The sequence below is a fragment of the Desmodus rotundus genome, chromosome 12 (assembly GCF_022682495.2).
Source record: "Desmodus rotundus isolate HL8 chromosome 12, HLdesRot8A.1, whole genome shotgun sequence".
NCBI lineage: Eukaryota > Metazoa > Chordata > Mammalia > Chiroptera > Phyllostomidae > Desmodus > Desmodus rotundus.
Genome location: NC_071398.1, coordinates 50372174 through 50394211, shown reverse-complemented (window position 1 = coordinate 50394211; position 22038 = coordinate 50372174). Strand labels below are relative to the sequence as shown.

The window sequence follows — 22038 nt, the reverse complement described above, 5'->3', positions numbered from 1 at the left end:
GACAGCCTGGAATAATAACACGGCTCTGAGTAGTAGTTAGTTACCCATTTATTAATAAATACTTTATGTAGTATTGTTAATAGAGCACCATTCTTATATTGTTTGCTATTTATTATTAGTAATAGATCACTATCATCACCAATAATGGAAGTTAAGTACACCATGACCCAGGCTGTGGGTGAGGCACAGACAAGGTAACGCCCCCGCCTGACTGGAGGCACTTTATTTTCACAAGAATTCCTTCAGGCACAAGGCCGTGGGGGATGGCCTGGGGTCTGAGACAGGACTGTTCTGGAAGGGAAACAGCTCTGAGGGGAGGGAGGGGGCAGCCTGACTGGCTTACACCAGGGGGGATCCTTCCCCCAATCTCTGAGGCTGAGGGTATGGGCCCTGCCTTCTGGTCTGACCATTCCCAAGCCAGGAATCCAGGGCTGGGAGGGGCAGGTGGCCTCATACCTGGGACAGGATGGCTGGCTTTCTCCGGTTCTGGTGGGGAATTCATGTCCCCTCCCTCCAGGCACTGACACTCATTTTTGACAGGACAACCTGTACCTGTATCTTTTGTCCCTGATGAGTGTTTAAAATGACATTGGTTCCCATTAATTCAAAGTTATTAAAAATAATTTAACAGACCACTATGTGAAACTTTGACATCCTTTCTAGTGCTGACAAAAAGAATTTTTTCCCCTTGTGAACCACTTGGAAACTGCTCCTGTTGCAGGGAAACTGGACGCTGGGTGTGGGAAGCCGAGGAAACCAAGGGATGGCAACACCTGACCTCTGCACTACATCCAGGCATGTGTGACAAAGGCAGAATGTCCCCATGGAGCCCACCTCCCTGTCTTTCTTTCTTCTCCCCCTCCCCCACTTTACTATCCAGGAGATGGAGACCCAAAGACACTAATTGCATTCTCCAAGCTCATATGTCAATTTATTTGAGCTCAGTCTCCAGCCACAGTGCCCCTGGCCACGCTCCTGATACTAGACCTGTAGGGGGCTTGCTTTCCTCATGGCCCTGCAGATGCTCCAGAAGCAGCTTGTGTGTATGGTGTGGCCTCTCCCCAGAGCCCACAGGCCTAATACCCATCTGGACAGGACTTCTCTTGAGTCCTACCTGTAAGCTCCAATGTCAAGTCTGGCAAATGGGCTCAGGACAGCCCTGTTGGTTGTGAATTTTGACATCCTGCCCCCCGCCCCGGCCAATACGGGTGCAACCTTCTCAGGTGTCCCAGAAGCAGATGTTCAGGCTAAATGTCTTCTCTCCCTTGCCACACTCGCAGGGCTTCTCTCCCCTGTGGGTCCTCTAGCGCAGGGTGAGCAAGGAATCCTATTAAAGGCCTCGCCACACTGGCTGCACCTGTAGGGCTCCTCCCAGGTGCGGTGGTGTGCTGCAGGAACTAGCGCTCTGGGAAGTGGATCTGTCAGATGGAGCACTTGTTGGGCCTGTCCTTGGGGTGCAAGCACACGTGTCACACGAGGAGGAAGTTCTTGCTGAAAGTCTAGCCACACAGGCTGCACTGGGAGGCCTTCACCCCCTTTTGGAAGCACTGGTGCTGGATCAGTCAGGCGTTCTCGCCGTGTGCTCTGGTCCACTGGTGCTCTGTCAGGTGCAGGCTCTGGCTGAAGGCACTCCTGCATAGGGTGCACTTGGATGGCTTCTCCCCTTTTTGTGTCCTTGTTGCACAATGAGCTGAGCCCTCTGCTGAAGGCCTTGCCATAGTCCCCACACATGGAGCTCTTCACCCAGTGTGCACACGCTGGTGGGCGGTGAGGTTCGACTGCTGGGTGAACTGCTTCCCACACAAGGTGCATGAGAAGGGCTTCTCTGCGGTGTGGATTTGTTGGTGCTTCTTCAGAATCGAGTTAGAGCTGAAAGCTTTGCCACACTGCACACACTGGTATGGCTTCTCCCCGGTGTGGATGTGTTGGTGCATATTTAGGCACAATTTGTAGCGGAAAGCCTTGCCACACTCCCTGCACTCATAAGGCTTGTCCCCGGTGTGGATTCGTTGGTGATTCTTCAAGCACGAGCTATAGCGGAAAGCCTTGCCGCACTCCCCACACTCATACGGCTTCTCCCCAGTGTGGATTCGTTGGTGCGTCTTCAACGAGGAGTTACAGCCAAAGGCCTTGCCACACTGGCTGCACTTGTAGGGCTTCTCACCGGTGTGCACACGCAGGTGCTGCATGAGTAAGGAGTTCTTGCTGAAAGTCTTTCCACAAACGCTGCACTTCAAGGGCTTTACCCCCATGTGGATGCGCTGGTGCTCGATCAGGTAGGCATTCTGGCTGAAGGTTTTGCTGCAGTGGCCACATGAGTAGGGCCGCTCACCTGTGTGGGTCCCCAGGTGCAGTCTGAGAGACGAGCTCCTGTTGAAGGCCTTGCCACACTCCGGACAAGTGAACGGCTTCTCGCCTGTGTGTGTTCGCTGGTGCACAATGAGATGCTTGTTCTGGCTGAAGGACTTGCCACAATCCCCGCACATGTATGGCTTCTCCCCAGTGTGCGTCCTCTGGTGACGGACAAGGTGTGCCTTCTGGCTGAAGGCCTTGCTGCACTCCACACATGTGAATGGCTTCTCACCAGTGTGTGTCCTCTGGTGCACAGTGAGGTACTTATTCTGGCTGAAGGCCTTTCCACAGTGCCCACACATGTACGGCTTCTCCCCAGTGTGTGTCCTCTGGTGCACGACAAGGTGCTTGTTCTGGTGGAAGGCCTTCCCACAGTCCACACACACATATGGCTTCTCCCCAGTGTGCACACGCCATCGATCCATAATTGAGGAGTTGTGGCTGAAAGCCTTGCTGCACTCTGGGACCATGAGTGGCTTCTCGCCCCTGTGAGTCCTCTGGTGCATGATGAGGTACTCGTTCCTGCTGAAGACCTTTCTGCAGTCTCCAGAGGCAAACAGCTTCTCCCTGGTGTGCACACGCTGGTAGATGGTGAGGGAAGATGGCCAGGTGAACTGCTTCCTGCACATGATGCATGAGAAGGGCTTCTCCCTGGTGTGAATTCGTTGCTGCTCTTTCAGGGACAAGTTATAGCTGAAAGCTTTGCAGCAGTCCCCACACTCGTAGGGCTTCTTCTCTGCATGGAGTTTGGAAGGAGGATTCAGTCTTGAAGCACCTGAGCCCCTCCCACACATGGTGAACAGGTGCGTCCCCGCTCCTTTTGGTCCTACAGGTCTCAGTGGGTCTGGCACGGGGCTTTGGAGGACAAATGCCTTAAATTCAAGACACTCATGGGCTAACATTTGGGACACATCCAAGCACTCCAGAGAAGTCCCTAGGCTCCCCTGTTGCTTCCCCAGTAGGTCACCCTGTGTCCCTGCTCCTTCACAGGCAGAATCCTGGGCACCATTCCTTGTGGGTCTTTCTGCCACAACTGCAATGGATGGTCTGTCTTCCCAAATGTCCTTCTGTGGGTCCAATTCTTTCATTTCAGGACTAGTCTCCAAGTCTGAGGGAGGGGAAAGAGATGACGACACACATGTAGTTAACCATGCTGGGAGGGGGGACCTTCCCAAGATGCAACAAGGCACATCCTCAGAGCAGGGGACAGCCTGTCGTGAGGACAGAGGAAGAACTAAGATAATGAGTTTTGTGGAGGTTAGTAGAGGGAGAAAGGTCCCGTTAGGAGTGGGTGCAAAGCTGGCGGCCAGCAGAGCTTAGAGCTGGGAGGACAGGCCCCTGGAGAGAAAGAGGAGGAAGGTCAGCTTGGAGGAACAGATCAAAGGCTCCCACAAACCCAGTGGGGAGTCACTGCACACAGGGTGGGGGGCTTCTAGCTTCTAGGCTCCATCCTGCACGACCCCAGTCAGCTGTGCTGGTTGTCCTCCATCCTGGGCAGGACAGTGGGGACTGCCCAGCCAAACTCCTGCCTTTCTATGCTGCCCAAGAAGAGCCTGGCCCTAGTGGCTGACTACTTACCCCTCCTCTTTAGATACTCGTCCCTCCCTGCTGACCACAGCCACTCCAGTCCCCTCTGGTGTGTGCCCTGTGGGTTCCTCAATCTCTGTTTCTACCCTAGGGGCTCTCCTGAGTTCAGGACTCTGCATATGGACCTCATAGTTCATCCCAACATTTAAAAACTGAGACGTCACACAAAACTCTGATAAGAAAAAGTGGAGATCTGGCCACACGGAGCCCTCCCTCCCAGGAAGCAACAAAGAGATATGGAGTGGTAAGCAGCTGTCCCACTCCCCTCATTTAAGCCCACAGTGGCCCCCAAACCCAAGTTTAAGAACCCTCCCTTCAGCCACAGAAGCCTGGATTTCAGTCTCTTACCTATGCTGACACCTCCGAAATGGATGCTCCCATCCAGACCTCCTCTGAGCTCCGCTGAGGAATAATCCAAGCCCTACTGCGCACCTCTTGGGTATCACAAACCTAACGCTTTTGACGCAAGACCTGTGATTTTGGAACCTCTTTTCCCAAATAATAAAAAAGCTCATCAAGACACACTTAGCAAAATAATTCAGACACACAATGGTCGATACTGATGATTCTATTCATATGAGGCAACTGGAACCGTCAAACTCACACAGACAGAAAGTAGGACATAGGTGCCAGGCTCCAGGGGGGTGGATGGGGAACTGTTCTTTAGAGGTGACATACTGTCAGCTGGGGACCATTAAATAGTTCTGGAGATGGACAGTAGTGATGGCTGAACAACAATGTGAATGTACTTAATGCCACTAACATCTAGTCCTAAAATTAAATGGTCTATTTTGTTACGTATATTTTGTGAGCATTAAGAAAATAAAAACTTTCAAATTATAAAAACAATCACAAGTCATCCTTGGCTCACACGTTCCCTCCCACTGTCCAGACTGTTAACAAATGCCACCGTGGCACAGGAGAACAGCTTGAACTGGACCAGACTGATGCACCTTCACGGCCACGATGCAGCAGCCTCCCTCACTCTCTACAACCCACTGTCCACTCCATGGGAAGAGGAGCTCAGGAGTCAGACCAAACCCTCCAGCATCTTCCCAGTACCCTGGGGGGAACACAGGCAATGCCTTCCCACTCTCCTGACTCCTCTCTGCCATCCAGCCCCATGCATCCTATGCTTCTCTTTCATTTCCTTGTCTGTGCCCAGTGCTTCCTGTCTCAGAGCCTTTGTATCTGCCCTTCCCTCGGCCTTCCCATGGGCGCTCATCCTTGAGCCTCAGTGAACCTTTGTCTCCCACTGAGAAGCCTTCTCTCTCCACCCTACTATGGAAAGGAAGCTCCCGCCCACCACTCTCTCACCTGCGTCACTGCGACACTCTTCCTCCATGTGCACACTGACAGATCCTGCAGCAGGAGGTGAGCTCCGTGAAGGCAAGGGCCTTGTTGGTCACCAGCTCCCACAGTGTCTGGCACATGGAAGGTGCCTGGTAAACCTTCACCGACCATCAGCCACTTGCTGGCATGGTACGAAGTAGCCCTCACAGCACGTGAGTAGGTGCTGGTGAGATTATACCAATTTTACAGATGGGGAAACTGAGGCTCTGAGAATGGAGCCTCACCCAGCACATTCCATCATGTGGTCCAATCCCTGAGTCACTGTCTGGATACACATCACTGTCCCATCCCAGAGGAAAGGATTTGACAAGTATCTACGTTGGAGAATGATCCTGGTTTCCTGACCCTGAGGTGTGGGGGTGATGCCACAGAAGATGGTGGCTTGGGACATGGAGGCTGAGGGTAACGTTCCAGAGGGTAGAGGGAATGAGGGTGATATTGGGTGTGTTTGGGGCCCATGGGTCTCAGACATGCTGGGGACCTAAGAGGCCAGTGAATTCAGAGATTGTACAGAGAAGAATCGCGGTTGTGAATATGGTCAGAAGCAAATCCCCAAAGAAAGTAATTCATAAACTAGACTTCATCGAATTACAAACTCCTTCTCATCAACAAAGAGCAATGATACGTGGTGGTGGGAGGTGACGTGACTTTGGGTCACATACAGATCGCTTATTCTAAAAATGTACACTTGAAACCTGTATGATCCTACTAGCCAATGTCACCACAATCAATTTAATTAAAAAACAAAACAAAACAGTGATGTTAGATCCTTCTTACATCATTCACAACAATTAACTCAAATTAGACCAAACACACAAATAAAGAGGTAAAATTCTAAAACTCGTAGAAGAAACTGGAGTAAATCCTCACAGACTTGGTTTAGGCAGTCCCTCAGATATAACACCTAAAGCACACGTAACAATAAAATAAATAAGCTGGACCCCATCAACATTAAAAATGTTCATGTTCCAAATGATGCCATCGAGGAAGAGAAAAGACTACCCACAGAATGGGAGAAATAGTTGTAAAGCACATGTCTCATAAAGGTCCTAGAGCAAGAATTAACGACAAAAGAATATGTAAAGAATTTTCAAAGTGAGTGATAAGGAAGCAAACAGCCTAGTAAGTAAAGATGCAAAAGACTTGAACCAGACACTCCACCAAAGAGAATATACGGATGGGAAATAAGCACCTGGAAAGCTGCTCAGTATCAGCTCAGCGCTGGGCTGAGGTAAGACGGCGCACCCACGAGCACGGCTGCAATGAGAGAGACTGAGCGCATTCAGTTCTGACAAGTGCACAGAGCAATGAAATTCCCAGTGTGTGCTGGTAGATGTAAAAAACAAGGCAACTGTTTTGAAAAAAGTTTGCAGTTTCAAAAAGTAAAATAGGCACCTACGTATAACCCAACCATCCTCCACAGAAAGGACAGATTTTGTGTCTATAGAAAAATGTCCAGAACTGGAATCAACCCGTATGTTTACCATCAAGTGAATGGATTAACACACCATGGTCTCTCCGTGAAGTGGAATATTACTCAGCAATAAAAAGAAGTAAACTACTGACCTGGCTGAAGGGCTCACTTGATTGGAACTATGTCCCCAGCACCAAAAGTTTACAGGTTCAGTCCCATCAAGTTCCAGATGGGAGGCAACTGATCCATGTTTCTCTCTCCCTCTCAAATGCATAAATGTATCCTCAGGTGAGGATTTAAAAAAAGAAAAACAGCCCTGGCTGGTGTGGTTCAGTGGATTGAGCATGGGCCTGTAGACTAAAGGGTTGCTGGTTTGATTCCCAGTCAGGACACATGCCCGGGATGGGGGCCTGGTCCCCAGTGGGGGGTGAGTGAGAGCCAACCACACATTGATGTTTCTCTCTCCCTCTCTTTAAAAAAATTTTTTTTAAATAAATAATAAAAAAAGAAAAACAAGATAATGAAATGGACTATTGATATATATGGACAACATGGGTAAACCTCAAAAACATGATACCGCCCCGGGTGGTGTGGCTCAGTGGATTTAGTGCCACCCTGCAAACCAAAAGGTCACCAGTTTGATTCCCAGTCAGGGCACATGCCTGGGTTGCAGACCAGGGCACCAGTTGGGGGTGCGTGAGAGCCAGCTGAGCAATGTTTCTCTCCCTCCCTTTCCCTCTAAAAATAAGTAAATAAAATCTTAAATAAAAAACAAGGATGCCACTTGTAAGAAGTCAGATTTAAAAAAGGGTATGTGCCATATGATTATATATATATATAAAATTCTAGAATAGGCAAACTAAACCACAGTGGTCACCAGGGAATGGAGAGTGGGCAAAATGGAAGGAAAACTTTTTGGGCTAATGGATATGTCTGCATTAGGATGATGATTTCCTGGGTGCATATAAATATCAAAATGCATCAAATTGTGTGCATTAACTATGTGCAGTTAATTGTAGGTCAGTTAAACCTCCACAAAAGCTGTTAATGAAATGGGACCATACACTAGTTCTGACAGTTAGTGTTTTTCCTGAACAATGTCATCCAGGGACATCTCTCTGTGCAGGTGACTACGATGGGCGCTCGCCGTTGAAGAGCACCGTGATTTCCATCATACAGCCACACCCTGATTTGTTTGGTCAGTCTTGTAGGTGGGTATCTAGGGCATTTCTCTTGATTTTTCTTCCAATGAAAAACTGCACACTTACAGGAAAAATTTTAAAGTTTATATTCTAGAAGCGGAATCATTTGAAATTTGGTTGATAACACCAAACTGTCTTCCAAAGTTTTCCCAACTTCATGCTCCTAAAATAAAGAGTCCCTTTCCCTGCATCCTCATAATACAGGATGCTGTTACTTTTTTTTTATGCCTCACCTTAGGATATGCGTAGAGAGAGAGAGGAAGCTGGTGGGGAGGGAGAGGGCGGTGGATAGAGAGAGAAAGAGAGAAACACAAATGAGAATCGTCGATCGGTTACCTCTGGTATGTGCTCCACCTTGGGATCAAGCTCACAACCTAGGTATGTACATGAACAGAACCGATCCTGCAACCTTTTGGTGTACAAGACAAAGCTCCAACTAACTGATCCACACATGACCAGGACTGTTATTTTTCATCTCTGTGTACCTCATGGGCAAGAAATGTATTTCTGTGACTCAATTTGTACTTCTGTGATGATTAGTAAGGCTTAAAAGTCTTTTATGAAGTGTAACTCCATGCATCTCTATATATATGAATTGCATGCCCTTAAGCTTGGTCCATCTATCATTCATTTGGTCTTTTTCTCATTTATTCCTAGAAGCTCTTTATATATTTATAATCCTCTGACTGTTATACATGTGGTAAACGCTATTCCCAACTTTATCACCTATAAAGTTTATTTTTAAGTTTGAGTAATTTGAAGTTCCTACTTAGTCAGATCTGTCCATCTTTTTTATTTCTGTGTCATCATGATGTGACAGGCAGATAGTAACACAGAGAAGCTGTCCCCTTACCCAGCGAGACCAGGTTCCAGTAGTTCTCCATCATCACGTCCCTGTACAGGTCCTTCTGCGCAGGCTTCAGCTGCTGCCACTCCTCCTGGGTGAAGTCCACAATCACATCCCTGAATGCCACCATCCCCTATAAGAGGAAGCGCAAACCACTCACGACAGGGCCCTCCTCACAGAGGTCAGGAGACTTGGCCAGAAGGGCCGAGAGGATCAGAGAAGAGACACAGTATGTGCCTGACGTAGCATCAACATGGTACAGAGCTCTGAAGGGCCTGACCACTCAGAGTCCTCAGTGCCTAAGTCACTGGATGGTCCTTGGAGGGACAAATAAACTATGGGGCTGCTCACCAGGAAGACAAACAACCCAACTGAAACATGGGCTAAGGGCCTGAATAGATATTTCTGGAACAGTAGATATCTGTCATGGACCATGAAGTATGCTGTACCCTCTGCTAGTGGAGTGCCACCAGCTGGCCAATCTCTCTGTGGTCTGAGTGTCTGCTAAGGAATCTGGGCTCACACTGGCCTCCTGTGTCTTGGGGACACCACCATGTGATGAGGGAGCAGTACGGAGTGGTCAGTGGTTCACAGTCTGGGCTGGGGAGCCTGTGATGCAATTCTGGCTCTGCTCCGCATCCCCAGCTGTGTTTCCTCAGACAACTGTCTTAACCCTTCTGAGCCTGTTTGTTCAATGGACCTCCTAGTAACAACACCCCACTATGTAGCTGTTAAAAGGTTAAATGAAGTCACACGTGGGTGATTCCGTAGTGTGGTACGGCTGCAGGAAGCTCTCAGAAATGGCAGCTATAGCTCTTATCATTTGTTTAATTGGACATTTCATATATGTCTTCTATATGTCTCTTATCATTAATACAAATCTTATGTTATTATTGATTCTTTGCCTGATTCATCCTTTGGGAAATCCAAGCTAAAAATATCTTTTAAAATCATTTTCTGAATATGTTTGTTGATTTGAGAGAGAGAAAGAGGGAAAGAGAGAAACTTCAATTGGCAGCCTCCTGAATGTGCCCTGAGCTGAGGATGGAGTCTGCAACTTTTCGTACACAGGGCAATGCTCCAACAAACTGGGCCACATGGCCAGGGCAATCATTGCTTTTTTTGAAAAACCACTTTACTGAGGTATGACTGGTATACTCACGTGACTGAGGCAGCTCATTCCAGGGCTTCATCTGTTTTGGATTCTTGTCTAATGGCACAAACCACTTCACCACAGGAAAACTTCACCCAGTTCCAAGGAGCTGAAATCAGGATCTATTTTGTTTTAACCCTCACCTGAGGGTATACTTATTGATTAAGAGGGGGAGGAAGGCAGGGCCAGAGAGAAAGAAACATTGATCTGTTTGCCTCATGCCTGTGCTTGGACCGGGACTGAACCTGCAACCTTTTGGTGTGCGGGATGATACTATAATCAACTGAGCCACCCACTCAGGGAAGGCTGTATTTTTAGAAAAAATAGAATGTAATTACAGTAAAAGAGATAAAGGAAAATAAAAATTGAACTCCAACATTCCAAGCACACTGAAATGACAACCACCAGGATATTCTAAAGAATGTTGGTGAAGGAGGAAACTAAGGCAACATCACAGAGAAGGTAACAGTGGAGACATCATGGTGCAGCCACACAGGAAAACAGTCAGACCGTTCCTTAAATGGTTAAATATACTGTTATCAAAGGACCCACACTTTCCGCTACTACTCCCAAGAGAAATGAGAATCTCAAACAAAAAACTGTCCGTGAATGTTCAAAGCAGCATTGCTAGTAACAACCAAAAAGTGATAGCAACCCAAATGTGTACCACAGTCTACCTGTACGATGGAATAGTAAACAGTAGTGAAAAAGCACACCTGCCACAACACAGACGAACACCTGAAACATAAAGCTCAGTGAAAGCAGCTAGTGACAAAAAAAACACATGTCATGTGATTCCATTTATAGAAATGTCCAGCCCTAGCCAGGTGACTCAGCTGCTTACAGTGTTGTCTGTACAGCCGGAGGTTGTAGGTGCACATATGGGAGGCACATATGGGAGCACATATGGGAGGCAACTGATCGATGTTTCTCTCACACATGGGTCTTTCTCTCCCTCTCTTTCTACTCCCCTTCCTTCTTTTTAAAAATAAATAAAATCTTTAAAAACCCCCCAAAAACCCTGGCTGGTGTAGCTCAGTGGATTGAGCATGGGCCTATGAACCAAAAGGTTGCTGGTTCGATTCCCAGTCGGGGCACATGCCTGGGTTTTGGGCCAGGGCCCCAGTAGGGGGTGCTCAAGAGGCAACCACACAATGATGTTTCTCTCCCTCTCTTTCTTCTTCTCTCCCCCTCTCTCTAAAAATAAATGAATGAAATTTTTTTAAAAATTAATAAAAATAAAAACTTTCAAGAATACTAAACTCCTGAGGACAAGCAGAGCATAGAAGAAATAATTTGCACACCCACTAAATCTCTAATAAATATTTTCTAAAAATCAAACCTCACCAACACCACAAACAATGTTATTCAGAAATAGATCATGTGACAGCAGTTGTCAGCTACCATGGGGAGGGTTTATATCACCTGTTACGCATTTCCAATGCACAGAACAAGCACCGAACAACAACCAATGCGAAACAGTGGCAACTCCTCCTGTACAACGGTGGGAGAACGAACTGTTCCAACCCATAAATATGAAGACTTTTGAAAGCCCTTAAAAATATCCACCCCCTCGTTCCTCTGCATGGAACCACCCTAAAAATATCATAAAGCCCTGGCTGGGTGTCCCTCAGTGGATTCATCACCAGCCTGGGAACGGAAAGGTCACCAGTTCAATTCCCAGTCAGGGCACAACTCTTGGTCGCAGGCCAGGGCCTCAGTAGGGGATGTGCAAGAGGCAATCGATCCATGTTTCTCTCACACATCGATGTTTCTTTACTTCTTATTCATCCTTCCTTCCCCTCTCTCTAAAAAATAAATAGTTTATTTTAAATAAATCTTTAAACAGTTGCTCCTCCTTCCATAATTCAAACAAAAAAGAAAAAACAGCCCTGGCTGGTGTAACTCAGTGGATTGAGCACAGGCCTGTGACCCAAAGGGTTGCCAGTTTGATTCCCAGTCAGGGCACATGCCTGGGTTGCGGGCCAGGCCCCAAGTAGGGGGTGTGTAAGGGGCAACCACACATTGATGTCTCTCCCTCTCCTTCTCCTCCCCTTCCCCCCCTCTAAAAACAAACATACAAATAAAAGAAAAAATATCACACAAAAAGCAGGGGAAAGATTTTGCCCAGTCCTGATTGGGTGGTTCAGTTGGTTGGAGCATTGTCCTGTACACCAAAAGGTTGCAGGTTCAATCCCAGGGCTGGAACGCATCCTGGGGGCAACCGATATATTTTTCTCTCTCACATCTTTGTTTCTCTTTCTCTCTCTCTCTCTCCCCCTTTCTGTAAAGCCTAAATGAACACATCCACTGGTGAGGATGAAATAAAAAAGATATAATTATGCCCGGACACACACACACATGTATAATTCATTGATCTGAGATAGAGAGATGTTGTTCCACTTAATGAATTCATTGGTTGCTTCTTAAATGTTCCCTGATCACAAATAGAACCTGTAACCTTGGCATATCAAGATGATGCTCTATAACACTGAGCTACATGGACTGGGTCATGTACATATTTATTATTGTAAAGTATTTCTTGCATAAGAGGAAATATAGAGAAAAATACCACAAATAGCCAACCACTAAAACATCATAAAACATCACGGCAAGAGCCAGGGACATGCATAGGTCCCTCTGTACAGATACCCTCCTCCCCTCCCCTGGGCATTTAGTGTCCTCTGACTATTTCTGAAGTCCCTTGTCCAGCATGTCCTTCCCAGGGCCTCTGTCACACTAGATGGAATATGTTTATACTGCCACTTCCAGGTGCCCATCGGTGTCTCCTGAGAGCCCCTAGAGCGGGACAGGTCACTCGTGAGCTATCCTCTCCCCTGTGGTTGACAAACACCAGTGTCAGAACAGTAATGTCCATCCTCAGGGTAGACACATCCCCAGTAGAATGGGCCAGGGACCTGGGTGCTGAGAGGATTTTGGGGCGTCAGAGGGTCATCCCTGCCCAAAAGGCTGACTCACAGGAAAGAGGTGCAAGAGGGTGTCATGACTCACCTTCTTGGTCAGTGGCTGGGGGGCCATCCTTCCAGTGCCCATGGTGACCGGGGCACAGGCAGGCTGTGGGTAGGGAGAGAAAGAGAAAGGCACAGTGAGAGATCAGGTGGAGGCTCACCTCACATTGCAGACATGACGGGCACATCCACTAGGAGACAAGCAGACAGGAACACACACACACATTAATAATGGACACATGCGGGGGGCAGGGGAATCTATGGCATCCAAGGCACTTACAAATATCTAGGATTTAATCCTCATGACACTTTATACGGTGGGGGCTATTTCTACTCACCCTATTTCACAGATGAGGAAAGAGGGCCAAAGACCTAAGCCACATGCCCAAGAAGACAGAGTTGCAACTGGTGTTGGGATGACTAGGTCCAGGTTCCCAGGCTTGGAGGACACCTGACATCCACACACTGACACTCCCCCAACACACACACACACACATGTACACAGCCAGTCCCACAGCCTGGGGGGCGGGCAACAGGACCATCTGCCTCACTCTGTGTCTGACTGCTGGCCCCAGGCCCCAGAAGACACCCCAACCCTGAATCTACCCTCTGGGTCTCCTCTAGGTCTCCTGGGGTTACTGTGAGGCTCAATGAACAGGTACATGCAGGGGTCCTGGAGCAGCGAGGCACGAGGTAATGACTCGGTCCAACCCTGTCCAGGTGGTTCCGTTGGTTGGAGCATCATGCCGAACACAAAAGGTCGGGTTCAATCCCTGGTTGTGGACCAGGCCTACGTTGCAGGTTTCTCCCCCCATCCCTGGACGGGGCACTAGTGGGAGGCAACTGATTAATATTTTTCTCTCTCTTCTCTCTCTAAAATCAATAAATAAGGCTTCCGGTCAACAGGGCGACATAGGCAGACATGGCTTGCCTCTTCGCACAACCACATCAGAATTACAACTAAAATATAGAACAACCATCAGTCAGCAACATCAGAAATTGAGTTGAATGGAAGTCAGGCAGCTACAAAATTCAAGAAACCACATCCATCCAGACTGGTAGGAGGAGCACAGACACAGAACCGGCTGGTCCCACACCCATGTGGACAAAAATTTGGAAGGGATATCTCAGGAGTGAGGAGTCCCAGACCCACACCAGGCCCTCCATCCCAGGATTCCAATGCCAGGAAGATAACTCCCCACAACTTCCGGCTGTGAAAACCAGTGGAGATTGAGTCAGTGGAGGAGGCTGCTGGAGCCCTAAGCAGTTCCTCTTGGAGAACCCACACACCTACTCACCCACTCAGACTTGCTCCCACTGAGCTCCAGCACTGGGATAGCAGCTTGAAAGGCACCAGTGGTACAGAGGGAGCGACTAAAGTGTCTGGCATCAGGGTGAGTAGAGGCCACTGTCTCTTTGCTGAGCCCCCCTCCCCGCCCCCCGCCAGAGCTGCTAGACTGGTGCCATATCTGAGACTCCATGAACCTGGCCAACACTGTGTGACTCACCTTGGAGATCCACAGAGGCTCCACCCCACTCAACTTCTGGGCTCACCAAAGCTGCTGTTCCATAAGAATGGCTGGTCTTGGCTCCTAAATCCTATCAAATAAGCAACAGCTGGCTTCAGTGAGCCCTAGACACAGCCAGATTAGAATCACAGCTTGGCTTCACCTGGGACTCTCCAAGCCCAGCAAAAGTAGCAGCCATCTCCAACTGCCTTACAGCTCAGGCAGGGTGCCCCAGGCAAAACAAGGGTGGGGACTGACCTTAGTCTGCACCACCCTGGAAACCCAAGGGCCAGCGCACCCAGTGGACAGCTACAGACCACACTGGAGCACTACCACCCTGCTCCTGCACAGCTGATCCTCCACAGAAGGCAGAGGTTTGTGGTCAGTGGTCACAGCCAGTCCTTGAAGCTGACTGGCCTGGGTAAATCCCTCCTGTTGATCTGCCAACAGCAACCCCAAGACTCAACTACAAGAGGAGGGTGTACTTAGCCCACATGAAGGGCACACCTAGATTACCCAGTTTGGGTGATAAGGGAGGCTGTGCCCCTGAATCCTACAGAACACCTACTATATAAGGCCAAGAAAAACAGAGTCAAAGCAGCTCTACCTAATGCATGGAAACAAACAAAGGGAGGCTGCCAAAATGAGGAGACAAAGAAACAGGGACTAAATGAAAGAACAGATCAAAACTCCAGAAAAAGAACTACACAAAATGGAGATAAGCAATCTATCAGATGCAGAGTTCAAAACACTTGTTATAAGGATGCTCAAGGAACTTAGCGAGGACCTCAGCAGCATAAAAAAGATCGAGTCAGAAATGAAGGATTAATGAATTGAGATAAAGAGCAATTTATAGGGAAACAACAGTAGAATGGATGAAGCCAAGAATCAAATCTATGATTTGGAACATAAGGAAGCAAAAAACAACCATGCAGAACAACCAGGGGGAAAAAAGAATTAAAAAAAAAATGAGGATAGTGTAAGCAGCCTATGGGACAACTTTAAGAGGTCCAACATTCAACTCATAGGAGTGCCAGAAGGAGAAGAGAAAGATCAGGAAATTGGAAATCTATCTGAAAAAATAGTGAAAGAAAACTTCCCTGGCCCTGGCTGGTGTGGCTCAGGGGACCAAGTACCAGCCTGTAAATCAAAGAACTGCCGGTTCAATTCCCAATCTAGGGCACATGCCTGCATTGCAGGCCAGGTCCCCAGTAGGAAGTGTATGAGAAGCAACCACACAGTAATGTTTCTCTCCCTCTCTCCCTCCCTTCCTTTCTCTAAAAATAAATAAATAAAATCTAAGAAAGGAAGAAAGAAAGGAAGAAAGCTTCCTTAATTTGGTGAAGGAAATAGACATGCTAGTCCAGGAGAACAGAGAGACCCAATTATGATGGATGCAAAGAGGCCCACTCCAAGACACATCACAATCAAAATGCCAAAGAGAGAATCTTAAAAGCAGCAAGAGAAAAGAAGTTAATTACCACATGGTTGCCAGAAGGGAGGGGGAGGGGGAGAACAGGTGAAGAGGTGAGGGGATTAAGAAGTACAAATAGGTAATACAGGATAGCCAAGGGGGTGTAAAGCACAGTATAGGAAATGGAGAAGCCAAAGAATTTATATACATGCCCCATGGGCATGAACAATGGTGTGGGGATTGCCTGAGGGAGTAGAGGGTGCTGGATGGGGGGTGGGGGGAGGGCAACAGGGGAAAAATCAGGACAACTGTACTAGCATAATCAATAAAATACAATTTTAAAAAAATGAAATAAAATAAACTTATAAACGACGATTATTGTAGGGCTGTTCCTAGAAAGAAACATCAACAAGCAAACCCTGGGTAAGCAGACAGAGGGCTGGGAGTTCATTCTAAGCTTTGAACTTGCCACCAGAAAGCAGGAGTTCCATCCCAGTGACTTCCTGATTTCTTTAAACAGAATTTTCAGAAATATTCTTTCTGGACTTGTGGTGTCTGACTCCTATCCCTGCACAGCAAGGGCAACAACACAGGCTCCTTTTCCCAGATGTGGACGGCACCATAGTCCACTTACCCAGAAAGCACAGTGGGCCTAGGGCACCTGACACCTGTACGGGACCTTGAAAATATCATCATTTCTTTCAAAATTAAAAGAGAAAACACGAATCTAATCCAGCCTGGACTGTATTTGTCCGTATAGCAATGCAATCACAACTTTAACTTCTACTTTATTTAAAAGGAGGTCATAAAGGTACAGTGGCCCAAAAGTGACATGTGCATGGGCCGGGTGACCTCTGAACCCAGTGTGGCCTCAGATCTGTGGCTGCAGAGCCAGGGGTAGCAGCTGCTCCAGCTCCTGCTCCTCTGTCCAAGCTTTCTAACATTTCCTGCCCTCCATTGTTTCTAAGGGAAACAAGTATTTGCCATCTGTGGGTTAGTGTGAAGGCTTTTGAATCCGGATGCCTGATTGTGGAGTTGGGTGATTCACTTAAAGTCTCTGAGCCTCAGTTTCCCCATCTGCAAAATGGGGATGTAGAGGGTCCCAAACTCAGAGTCACTGGGAGGCCTGCAAAATGCCCAGAATCATACTCTGAACACCCAACACACCCTCCCTGACCAGGTCAGCATGGGATAGAGTCTCTGACCCTCTTTCTTGACCCCACACCTGGCTACCACACTCATCCTGCCCTCCCGGGGTCAGGGGAGGCTCTGAGGGCAGGAAGGAGATGGGCTCTGGGGCCCGCAGGCAGCAGCTCCGCCAGGCCCGCCTGTCCACCCGCGACGCACCCACTCACACATCAGCCATGCCCAGAGACAGAGGTGCAGGTGCACACAGACAGGGGAAGGCTCAGACAGGAGAGACGCAGCCCACATGCACAGACACACTCACACCAGACACACAGGCGCAGAGGAAGAGACACAGGTGGACACCTGGATGGCGTCCCCACGCTGAGACACTGCGGACAGAAACAAAGACAAACACGCACACAGACGCGGACACGGACGGACCCCGGAGAGGCAAAGACAGGCAGCCGACACACACACACACAAGCAAAGGCGAGACACAGGTGGCCTCCCGGACACACGCAGTGACAAACACCAAACACGGAGACACACCAAGACAGCCCGAGAATCTGAGCTCTCACACACACACACACACACACACAGCCACAGGCATCACCTTTCCTCGCGCGACCCCGCCCCTTTCCCGGGCGCGCACTTTCTTCTCCCGCACCTGCCGGACCTCAGCTAGACTCACCTCGCGCCTCCCTCAGGAAAATGACTGGCGGGCGCCACAACCCCCTCCGCACTGCGCCTGCGCACACCTACAGACTACACTTCCCAGAAGTCCGCTTTTCACCGCCGTCGTCGCAAACGCTCGGGCCTCCGCGTAGTGCGAGCGTTACAGGCAACGCCGAACGCTATTGGCGGTCGCGCCCGGCTCTGTATCCCGGAAGATCCCGCGGCAACGACATCAAGCAGGCGGGCTCGAGCGGGATGCGGAGGACGGAGGTACGGGGGAACTTGGAGCGGGAAGAGACAGCAGGGGTGGGAACCAGAATGGACTGAGTGGACAGAGGGAGTAGGCCCCGGGACGAGGTGGGGGGTGGCGGTTGAGGGGAGGCTGAGAGAGGTGCAGGGCGGTGGTGAGGGAGGAATGCAGAGAGAGGGTCAGGAGGTAGGGAAATTGCAGAAAAAAATGGGGCCTTGGGTAGATGCGGGGAAAGAAACTAGTCCCACTGTAGAAATGCTGCCGTGCAGCCAGGGGTCCTAATGGTCGTGCTGACTTACAGAAAATTTGTAAAGCGTGCAGAGAAGCAAGAAAGCAAAGGATCGTAACCAGCAAAGAAGTATTAGCCCTTTGCGTTATCGGCCAGGCCCTGTTGTAAGCATGTTATAGTTACAGAACCAAAGTGGGGGTTCCATTGCCCACTTCCCCAAATAGGCCACGTCTAGAGGCAGAGGCTGGTGAGAAAGGAAAGAGGTTTGTCATTTAGATGCTACAGGGTCGGGGGAAATGGCAGACCCTTGTCTCAAAGCCCTTCCCCTCCGGGAAACTCCAGGAAAAAACCAGCAGTCCTCAGCCAGACCACAACAGAAGGCAGTGACCAGAGTTCCTGCTCCCTTTCAAAGTACCGTCTTTTGGAAACCACAGACGGCCGCTGAGCAGTCACCCAGGCAGCTTTGATCCCTGCCGTGTTTCGGCTTCAGACTCCCTCTTAGAACTCGCCTGGGGGGCTGGCACCACCATCTACCAGTCGGTTTCCAAGGCCAGAAGACCCACAACACAACGCCTATCTTGGTCGCCAGGGCTGAGGAAGCATCTCTACCTTCCCCTGGCTTTTATATTAGTTTCAGGTTTGAGAACGGTGAGACTGGCCAATGAACTTCCCAAACTTTCCCACGGGGAGAGTCCAACCGTGACCAACTGCTTCCTTTCCATAGTCTACAATGACAGGTTAGTCTTCGGTCCAGCGCCTCCCCGCCACTTTGGTCTCTGGTTTAAGTGGCCGCCTTCCCTTGCTACCCCACCCAATCTGATACCAGAAGCATGGTAGTAGGGCTTTTTCCCTATCCAATCTTGATAGACTAGCACGCGCTCAGTGCAATACTTCCTATTGCACTGGCCCAGCAGGAGATTGTGCTTCCAGAATAGAATGCTCCACTTTCAAGGCTGGTACTCGGTTACCTAGGCAACATGGTCCCTCCCTCTGACTCATCAAAGACTGGACAGTAGGGATTTCATCTGGTGGCTCCCCTTCTTCCCGCCCTCTGGCTTCTCCCAGTGACCGCGCTGGGCTATCGGTATCACTAATTTATTTAATCCTCAAATTCATTTAATCCTCAGAACCAAGCTACATTCCAGATGAGGAGAGTGACACAAATGAGGGAAGTCACAGGAGAGGAAACTGGGGGTGCTGGGGTGGAAAAGGGTGTCTCCAGGTTGGGCCCCCCTCGTACCATAAACAAAGCCAAGTGCAAAAGCATTTGCCAAATGTCTCAGTGACCACAAAAATGCCAATGGCAGCTGCCTTAGGTGGTGACTAATGACATCTTTTTCTTTCTTTTTTAATGTTCAGAGGAGGATATGTTCATTGATTTTAGAGAGAGAGGCAGAGAAAGAGAAACTGATAAGAGAAAAAATATCCTTCGGCTGCCTCCCATTGGCACCCCACCTGGAATTAAACCTGCAACCTAGGTCTGTGCCTTGACCAGGAATGGAAACTGCAATCTTTTGGTGCACAGGATGATGCTCCAAAGCAACTGAGCCACCGAGCCAGGCCTGAACCCCCCCCCTCCCCCCGCCGCCCCCTTTCAGATAGACCTGTTCCTGGCTTTGACCTAAGCCTGCTGATCTGTCCACAGTACTGAACTCTTTCCCCATAGACCTGGCTTTCATGCTGAGTCAGGATGTCCATGATTGCATCTCTAGGCAGAATGCACAGGTCTCTCTACCTCTGATTTCCTCAAAGAACCAATATGCCTGGGAAAGAGCCCTGCTGCCGTCTGGAAACAAAGCTCTCTGGGCTGTGGGGAGTGTGGGATGAAAGCAGATGAGGGCAAAACCTGCACAGTCATTTTTAAGAGGCAGCTTTAGCTTTTAGGGTGGCGGGGCCTGGCTACAACCTGACTAAAGTTATTAACATGGAGTTTCTAAAAAATTCTGTGGCAAAAAATGTATCCCCCAAAAATGAAAAACAAAAGGCAGATGTGCCAGGATTCAGGATCATGGCTGCCTTGGGTTGGGGAAACGGAGGGAGTGCTATGTAAGGATGTGTGGGTTATTGGCAAAGTTCTAGTTTTTATGTTGGGAGGTGGGCTCAAAGAAGGATGTTATTGTGTATTTACCAGAATGCAGCATGGCTGTACTCTATGCTAACTCAATTATAAACATTTGAAATCATGTTGCAGTGGCATTTATTGGTTTTGAATGATATGAAGCCTTGCAACTTAAAATTTACTAAAAATCCTTTCTTTTAAGTTTATTTATTTTTAGACAGGGGAAGGGAAGGAGAAAGAAGAGAAATATCCATGGGTGGTTGACTCTTCTGTGCCCCCTACTGGGGACCTGGCCTGAAACCCAGGCATGTGCCCTGGTCTGGGAATCGAACTGGTGACCCTTTGGTTTGTAGGCCAGTGCTCAATCCACTGAGCCGCACCAGCCATATCACAGCATATTTAGTAACGATAGTGAATATTTCATATTAAGAGGCTGATACACATTGGGCATTGTAATTATGGGATGGGGAATGTTACCTGGGTTCAATCTATGTGGAAGAAAAACAGGGTAACCCCCCACCACCACCACCAATTCCTGCAAAAAGGCAGGGGAACTAGGAATGGTGCCCAAGGAGAGGAAGGTAGTTTTTGAGGCACACTACATAAAAAGGCAGATTAACAGCTCTTGCCTTCCTGAAGGGCGGAGTTGGAGGAGGAGGAGGCTGCTGCCTGGTGCAAACTGTTAACCTGACTGTGAGGAAGTGAGCAGGCAGAGTTAACTCATGACAAAGTGGTGGGGGGGGGGCAGCTCATATAGCCACTGCTTGAGCTGCAGGGACCCAGATGCCTCCCCTTGGACAAACAGATGCATGTGCACCTGGGCATAGCTGGGAAACTTTTGAGCTGACTACAGATGGCAGCCAAAAAGAGGGTCAAAGAGACTGGGGAGCTGACAAAAATGGCAAACACTGAGGCACCCACAGGAAAGGCTGGATATTCCCACAGGCTTCCTGCGCACTTGGAATTTTGAGACAGCTTTTAAACATTCACACAAGCTCTCTTTTGCTCTCTCTCCCTTCTGTTCTGGGTATGGGCACTTAGTAAGAAGTTACTCTCTTGCCCTGGCTGGTATGACTCACTAGATTGAGCGCAGGCCCGTGAACCAAAGGGTTGCTGGTTAGATTCCCAGTCAGGGCACATGCCTGGGTTACAGGCCAGGTCCCCAGTAGGTGGCGTGGGAGAGGAGACCACACACTGATGTTTCTTTCCCTTTCTTTCTCCCTCCCTTCCCCACTAAAAATAAATCTTAAAAAAAAAAAAAGTTATTCTTTTGCTTTGCAGCTTGGTACAAGCTCTCTCACTGGGCTTTTGGCATTTGGACATTCTGTGCCTCTGTCCCTGCTCCAGGAATGGGTGGGAGCACTCCTGGGACCAGGAGATGCCAGCCCCACATGGATGGGCACCCGCTCCCAGAGGTGGGGAGTCTCACGGGGATGTGTGCCGCCCTGGGCTCCAGCATGTGGGACTCCATTCCAGTGCAGCACAGCACACGGCTCTGGACCACTACATGGAGACTGAGAACAGTGCACCCCAGATCCTGAAAGAGAGCTGCTGCCAGATGATGGTGACTCTGAAACCTACAAGTGCACATTCCAGAGAGGATGGGGATCTGTTTACATGACCGGCTTAAGGACAGATAAGGAAATGAAGAATTTCTGGGCATTGTTTTTGGCTTGAAGTCCTTTGGGTCTCACGGGAGAGGAGGGCTCAGAGCAGGGGTGCTCACCACCCCAAAGGTTGGAACCCTGTTAATAAAAACCCATTTCCCTCAATGCAAATACTAGGGTAACATGGATTCAAGGCACCAAGCAGCAGAAACCCAGTTTGCAAGGTTACAGTGGGTCCCAGTACCTGGTGTAGGATCTGTGTGTGAATTAGCTCACCGAACCCACACAGTG

General features: G+C 48.9%; 1 protein-coding gene and 1 long non-coding RNA gene across 2 annotated transcripts; one reads left to right on the top strand and one right to left on the bottom strand.

The window, feature by feature from the left end:
- Positions 1-1256: 1256 nt before the first annotated feature.
- On the bottom strand, positions 1257-17620 carry LOC112313468 (zinc finger protein 135). The gene is made up of 4 exons (XM_045203838.2): positions 17541-17620; positions 12921-12983; positions 8762-8888; positions 1257-3460 (listed from the first exon to the last, which is right to left on the bottom strand). Exons 2-4 carry the CDS (start codon positions 12960-12962, stop codon positions 1740-1742), a joined length of 1890 nt encoding a protein of 629 aa, XP_045059773.2. The 5' UTR covers positions 12963-12983; positions 17541-17620; the 3' UTR covers positions 1257-1739.
- Positions 17621-17772: 152 nt separating this feature from the next.
- On the top strand, positions 17773-20264 carry LOC139440430 (uncharacterized). The gene is made up of 3 exons (XR_011650658.1): positions 17773-17872; positions 18424-18818; positions 19441-20264. It is a non-coding gene; the product is annotated as an uncharacterized lncRNA (long non-coding RNA).
- Positions 20265-22038: the final 1774 nt, after the last annotated feature.